General features: G+C 49.3%; 1 protein-coding gene across 3 annotated transcripts in view; it reads left to right on the forward strand.

Annotated features, from left to right (window-relative positions):
- SNX25 (sorting nexin 25) overlaps nucleotides 1–7,409 on the forward strand; it is a 93,593-nt gene that overhangs the window by 82,689 nt on the left and 3,495 nt on the right. For all 3 annotated transcript variants that reach the window (XM_084877713.1, XM_084877712.1, XM_084877711.1), the window contains 3 exons: nucleotides 572–736; nucleotides 2,109–2,226; nucleotides 5,738–5,804. In XM_084877713.1, the coding sequence (XP_084733839.1) occupies nucleotides 572–736; nucleotides 2,109–2,226; nucleotides 5,738–5,804 (350 nt within the window). The remainder of the gene's footprint in view (nucleotides 1–571; nucleotides 737–2,108; nucleotides 2,227–5,737; nucleotides 5,805–7,409) is intronic.

Genomic DNA, 7,409 nt, shown 5'->3' on the forward strand with positions numbered 1-7,409 from the left:
AACTGAACACACCCTCAGCCCAGAAACAGGAGATTGCTGGTCCCTCCAGCTTCCTTCCCGCCACTGCTCCTGAGCCAGAGCCTTCTGGCAGAGGGAGCAGAGTGAGACGAGACTGCTGTCTGGAGGGCACTGCCACCGTGGGACGGCTCAGGCTCCTTTTTCCAGCTGCTGTGCAGGGTCCGAATGTAGCCATGAAAGGGTGGTCTATGGGATCCTTTGTATTGTGCAGATGTATAAGTGGTTCAAACACAAATGAGCGGGCATTTCAGAGGCGGGGGTTTGGGGTTTGCTAGCTGTATGTGAAGTAGGATCTGGGTGGCAGGGAGCCGTCAGACCAGGTGAGCTCTGCTGCCTGCAGTCTCCCTCCGGCAGAAGGACTGGCCCGGCCCGCCTGGAGAGCCCGGTCTGCCATCGTGACCGCTGAGAGCTGATCTGCGACGCTGTGTTCCAGGGGAGGGAAGGGGCTTGGGCTCAGGGTTCTGATGACGGGAGTTGCCGCCACTGCCCGGGCCGTGGCCTCCGCAGCACAGACGTGCTCACACCGAGCAGTGATCAGCCCTTTCCTCCCCAGAATCTGCTCTCGGACGAGAGGCTGTACCAGAGCGAAGCACTTTATGCCTTCTTGAGCCCTTCTCCTGACTACCTCAAGGCTATTGACGTGCAGGGGAAAAAGTCCACCTTTTCACTGTCTTCCTTTCTGGAAAGACTTCCCCGCGACTTCTTCTCCCACCAGGAGGTGAGTTGTGCCGTTGTTGGCGGGTGTAAGCAGTTCGAAGCGGCAGGTGTTGGTCGAAAGCAGGCTACTGGCGGGGAAAGGCAGAGGCATCCACTTCCAGCTATTGTCCCTGTCACGCTTTGGACGCCTGCTGTGCTCCGGACAAGCCACGTGGCAGCACAGAGGCGGGAACGCAGGGGTTGGTAACATGTAGGTATGTGGAATGACTGAGCTGGAGGGGAGGTGCGAAAGGCATCTTGGGAATAAGGAATTGGCCAGCCCAGCTGGGTAACCTGGGCTCTGCCACCTCCCGCTGGTTGGATGTCACATGCACCTGGACCGCGGGCAGAGAACGTTTGAACTAGAGGTCCAGTTCGATGTCTGGACCTGCAACCGTACCGAGGGAGCGCAGGCAGAGGGGTTCAGGTAACGGGAAGCCCCGGACTACTCTGAAGCAGTGGTATGTACGGGTGAGCAGAGGGAGACAGCAGACATTTGCCATCTTACCTCAGCCCCCCTCACATTCAGGCACGGAAGCCCTGGTTTGGCTCTCCAGCAGGCTGCACAAGACCGTCTCCCAAATGGCATCTCCTTAGTTCATTGTCACGTGCCCCTTTCTGCGCTGAACAGAAGGAGTTGGTGATGAAAGGGGACGCATGCTGCCGCATTCTGGGCTGGGAGGAGAGCTGTGTGCAGCACAGAGTGTGTCCACACCAGGTGCCGGTGTCCGTGCACACCCGCTCCGCCTCAGGGCCCCTCCCTCTTCCCTGCAGGCCCTGTGTGTCAGGTCTGGCTGTGCCTGGCTGGCCGACCTCCAGCTTATTCCCAGCCTCTTCACGGCACCTCGCCTCCTTGTAGAAACAGCTACTGACTATCTGTCAGTCTCCCCAGAGCTGCGGGCCGCCAAGTCTGGATCCACGTGGCGCTCATTGGCACTAGCCTGGTGCCTGCAGCTTGCTGACATGCAGATCAGGAAGTGAGACTAGCTGAAGGACAGACTAAAAGCTTGAATCGGAGCTTTAAAAATAGCTAGATTTCTTTAAAACATGCAGTTTTAAGAACAGCAAATTTAAAACCATTTAAGTTAAAAAGCCTTTTAAAAGTCAAAATGCTTAGGAAACTATTTCGCTATCTACTAATTCACTCCTTATCAGCCGGGGACAGGTTTTCACAGTCACTTTAAACCTTTAAAGTGTCAGATCAGGCTCTCCCTTGGGGTTAGATCCATTTCCCCTCTTCATTGGAAATGCAGAGCTGTCTGCTGCAGGATGGCTGAGGGACTGTGTGCGGCTGAGATGTTACCACACAGTTTGGAATTAACCCTTGAAAAGGACAACTCCTCTCTCACTTTCTTGGGTAAGTGACCTGCTCCCACGCCTTTTCTGCCCCCCAGGAGGAGGCGGAGGAGGACAGTGACCTGTCAGATTACGGCGACGACGTGGACGGGAGGAAAGACTCCTTGGCCGAACCGTGCTTCATGTTGATTGGGGAGATTTTTGAGCTTCGAGGAAGTAAGTCTTTTTGTTATTATTTAGTGTTATTTTCTAGTTAAGGGTTTATACATTGTATACACATTTAATATCCCTTTATTCCTGAATCAAACTTGTTTTTAATGTTCATTTATTCATTCATTCATTCATTCATCCAGCAAATACTCCTAAGGGCCAACCAGGTACTATGGCTGGACCTGAGGATGCAGCCTTCAGACAGATGGCTAGTGTTGTCCTGGCACTCAGGGCCTGACTTACCTGCACCATGTCCCTCTGAGCTCAGAAAGAGAAAGCCTTGAATTTCTTTTCGTGTCACTTAGCACAGTCTCACTGCTTCATCACCTAAGGGTAAGCAGAAATACCTTTCCGTAGCAGAGGAGCAGCCTGTTGTTAAAGATGAGGTTTGGGTGTTGCCGAGATCGTGTTATGGCCAGGGACACAGGACAGCCTCCATCCTGCTTCACCCTCAACCACCTCTCTTTCCCTGGAGGAGTGGCAATCACTGAGGGCTGGGGGAGTTCTGTCCCCAGGGCACACGTGGCATGTCTGGAAACCTTTTTGGTTGGGGTGATGCCACAGGCAGCCAGTGGGCGGAAGCCAGGGTGCCGCTAAACTTCCTGCGATGCCCAGGCGAGCCCCTCCCCACAGACTTACCCTGCCCCAGTGACAGGCATGCTGACTGAGAATGCCTACCTTGGTAGCTCTTGGGGACATGTACTTAGAAGAAACAAGAGCAAAATAGGATCAAAATACTATTTTGTTAAGACCCACCCAAGGGCCTCTCTCCTAAAGCAATAGTTGGGTGAAAAGTCAAACTGTACTACTTTGTTTAGTCTTGAGTCCTAAACAGGACTCTCCCCCCCCCCCCCACACACACACACACCTTCCACTGCGCCCCCCCCACTTCCAGTGCCCCCACACTCTCTAATGAGACGCGTGCACTCAGTCACACTGGGGGCCTCAGTGCCAGCTGGGATGTGATGGTGCCTGAAGGCCCGCCCAGAAGAGGAAGCACAGAGAGAGCAGGGTTGTTGGCAGGGCATTCTGATGGCCCAGCCAGTCAAGTGGTAGCCCCTGGCTATCCTGGGCTCTCCACCCAGAATAGCATCTTTTCCCTTGGGGCAAAGGAGGTGAGCTGAGAGTGGGTCTTATACAAGAAGTGGGGCTATGTGTCCCTTCTGAATTATATATCCCCTAATGTCATCTACAGAATTATTAGCAGATGAAAAGACTCCAAGCGGTCTTACAAACATAGTGTGTCTGTGTGACTTTTATTCCTCAGTGACTGCTACCATGTTTGACCCATAGTAGGTGGTCAGTAACATGCCTGATGGATGCACTGACGGATGAATAGGCGAGAACATTTTAAGCGCCGGAATTAATTGATTTGATCATTGAACTTTTTCTTCGCCTAAGCCCAAACTTAAACAATCAGCAAATACTTGGGAGCATATTTTAGATAATGCTCTGCAGGGGACACAAAACTATATCAGATACAGATTCTTCCTTCAGTGCATTTGCAAGATAAGGGTTCCAAAAATGGAACTCACATTAAGCATCAGACACAATTCAATTCAAAACTGCAGGCAGAGGTTTATATGTAAGGATGTTCATTTTCAGCAAAATCTCAATATTGAAAAGTTGGAACTAAGCAAAATGTCAGAAGCGGGGGTTACATTTGGGTGATGGAATATCACCCAAATAGTGAAGATCCTTTCAGATGGAAAAGCTACAGCTGTTGCATACTGCAGACACTGTCAGATATTTACTGCCATTTCCCTGGGTTCAGGGAGGTCAGAAACACTAGCCTTCCACCCAGAGTCTCCCCGCTTCCTCAGGAAGTGGTGAGGCCTGGTTCCCAGAGTCTTCTCCTCTGCAGGCAGAGATCCCGCTGCGGTGGGTCTGCCAGGCCAGTCAGGGCAGGAGCAGGTCCTCCATCCGGTGCCTGCTCAGATGCATATTTGGCTTTGCTGGCGACATTTCCGAGGGGGGGGAAATAGAACATCATTTATAATGAGATGCTCTATTTTTGCCGTCAGCAAAATCCTAGTGTTGCTGCAGCTGGCTCCGTGGCTTTGAGCAAAGGAGCTCTTGGAAGGAGTCATTGTTTTGTACGTTCCTGGGGGTGGGGAGGACAGGAAAAGGAGTAGAGTAAGCGGGTATCAGTGATAGGAGGGAATTTGCAGGAAGGCCACTTTTGGTTCCTGCTCTGGTTGAGTGCAACAGGGAAGCAGTAATAATACAGCCTTTGTACACGTATAAGCAGTCAGTTGGCTGACAGGCCTGTTTCTCGAGATGCACATGTCCTCAGACCCTGGTAGGATCCACCTCCCTCCTGCCCTGGACAGGCCGGTGAGTTACCGTCCCTGCCGGCCAGGCGACCAGCTGAGTGCCAGCCTCAGGCAACGGGGTCTACCAGCGGGCAGCATGCCCCGTGTGCCATCGGGAACGTAAGGTGCTTCTACAGGCATGGTCTCCACTCCAGGACTTGAATCTTACTGGAAGGATTAACACTTCTTTAACTGGTCATTTGTATCCATTTAAAATCTTAGAAATGACCTTAGACTGTTCTGAAGTCTAGAACCAGGCCTATGTGCATTGCTCACATGTGTTTGTGGCTTCCCTGTGCAGAGGGTGTGTGCACAGGAGCCCTGAGCTCTCGGCTCCATCATAGCGAAGTCTGAGTGTCTCATTTGCTCCTGTGTCTGTAGCTACATGCTTCAGTGAATGAAGGTGACTGTATACATGGCACATTGGTTTAGTTTCCAACGTGCAGACCTAAAGTGTCCTCACAGCATTATTTTGCCTTCTTTTTATGTTTATATTCTGTACCTACAGAATAATTAACGTTTAGATTTGTAGAACCCTTCACAGCACTCACACAAAATACTGACAAGACCTCAGCGCAAAAAAACCTCACATGTTAATACTGTCCTTTCCTGATGGGAACAGGCTCAGAGGAAGTAGCTTTTGCCCAGCTGCTCCAGGCAGCAGGAGAGGACCGAATTCACGGCTCAGGATCCTGCTGTTCGCCCAGCAGCATAAAATATACAAAAATGCATGATGCTCTGCAAACTGCTGCTCAAATGGGAGCAGTTAGCCCATCTGTTCATTAATATTTCACAATATTTGTGGACATTTGACTGCACATGTTTCTCATTCAGAGAAGTGTTAGAAAATTGGGCAACAAGCCAGACAGAAATCTGTCTGCTGGTGGCAAACAGACGTTGTCAGGAGCCAGGGACATAAGAAGTGTTATTTCCACTGGTTAGCTCAGCTGTTGTTTGGGCATTGAAAAGCTGTAAAACTCCTAGGTTTCATCTTACTGGTTGCTAAGCAGAAAATGCAAGCTTAGTAAGAATGTTCCCGGGCAGAAGTTTGCTAACCTAGACCCGCATCCTGCAGCTACCAGGGCCTGGTGCGGTGTCAAGCCCGCGGCTGAGTTCGGTGTGTGTGTGTGCTTTGTGCAGCTATGAAAATGTCATCACTGTGCCCTCCTGTGACAATACTTTTCCTCTGACTTACATTTTAGTGTTTAAATGGGTGAGAAGAACATTAATTGCTCTCGTTCAGGTCACTTTTGGAAGAACCATCAACAAGTGAGTTGCACAAAATTAATATTTGAATTCATGCCTACTCTTTGCCTTACTAGTCAAATTGGCTGTGGTACAGCGGCCAGTCATCTTTCCCACTGAAGGTATCTCATTTCCTCTTGTTTCTGATACGATTCTGAGGTTGGCTGGGAAGGCAGATTGCTGAATGCTCTCCCTCAGAGTGCCCGGTGAGCCCCATGGCGATGCTTGGGCTAGCTCTGCATTCCGGCCACGGGGTCAAGTTCTCTCTGATCCTGATGACCAGTTTGAGTGTCTTGGGCACCGTGTTTTTGTGTCACCTGATGGGAGGCAGGTTAAGGCTTAGACTCTAAACCAAAATGAAAGTAGGCTGAGCCTCACACACGGCCGCTATGTACTTGGAGGGAAATGCAAACCATTCATTTTTTAGTCAGATAACATTAAAAGGGTAATTCCTCTTGTTAATATCTGAGCATCCATCAGGGGTGTGTGTGTGCCTCATATAACACTATTATAAACCATATGAATATTTTAATATCCCATTGTCTATACTGGTACACATAAAAGTTTAACTCCATATCTAGTATTCTTCAGGAGACAAACATTACGGCTTTCTTACACAATGAAAGTGTGAGTCGACTGTTGAAAATAAGGGGAGAAATCATTTTTGTACAGCAACTATTTTAAGGTGAAAATCAGATTTTTCAAATTGAAAGACTAGTTTTGTCGTCCAACACGTACAAGGTTAAAGTGATAGTTTAATCATATAAATCTTACACGTTTCTATGGGAAACATAAAAAATGTGTTATCTTCTTATTCATTTGCAATTTTCCTTGGTCATAAACAAAAGTTTATTTCTATTTATTTCTAAGATGTTTTTAAAACTGGTGTTGGTGATTTCTTTAGTTCATATCATCGGCTTTTGTTTTAATCAGAAAAAATGGCCGGGTTAAGTTTTGGTCTGAGTCAAAATTTAGTTTTAGTATTGATAAGCGTTGGATAAAGAAATTCCCACAATGGCCCGATTGTCCTCAGTACTCAGACCTGCAGATATATTTTATTTTCAGTTTCGGCAAGTCATTCACACTTTCTTGCTCCCGTGTAGACATGGCTCTGACATGTCAGGGCTGGAGGAGGGGCGCCTGCAGGATGCCGGCTCTCCCTCGCAGTGCTGTTTGTCAGGCGGGGACCATGGAGCCCTGCCCGCGGGCCTTTGCTGCTTTGCCTTTGGCTGATGATGACATAGAAATCAGCAGCAGCACTTACCATGTACAACTCCCATTCCACAGCCCAGGACTGCTTCAAAGCTTCCTGTGGCTTTGGCTGATATAAAGTCTGATCTAACAGAAAAGACGTAGGCGATGGCCTCTGGTGAGAGTCACTACCCAGTGTTAAGTTGCAAATTGAAAAGTTCTTATTCGTTCTTCATGGAGCACCTGTGATAACCCAAAGACAGTGACAGGAAACGACGTCTGCCTGGTGATGCAGGCTCTATACCACAAGCCGTTAGGTTCCTGCAGTTACTGTGCTTGTCTGGATGTGCATTGCATGGATGCCCTAAGCAGCGTAGGGGGGTGTCTTGGAGACATGCAGTTACAGACAGACAACAGTGTGACTCCAGTGGAGGGGAG

This window comes from Pipistrellus hanaki, assembly GCF_964339955.1.
Source record: "Pipistrellus hanaki genome assembly, chromosome: 3".
NCBI classification, from domain to species: Eukaryota; Metazoa; Chordata; class Mammalia; order Chiroptera; family Vespertilionidae; genus Pipistrellus; species Pipistrellus hanaki.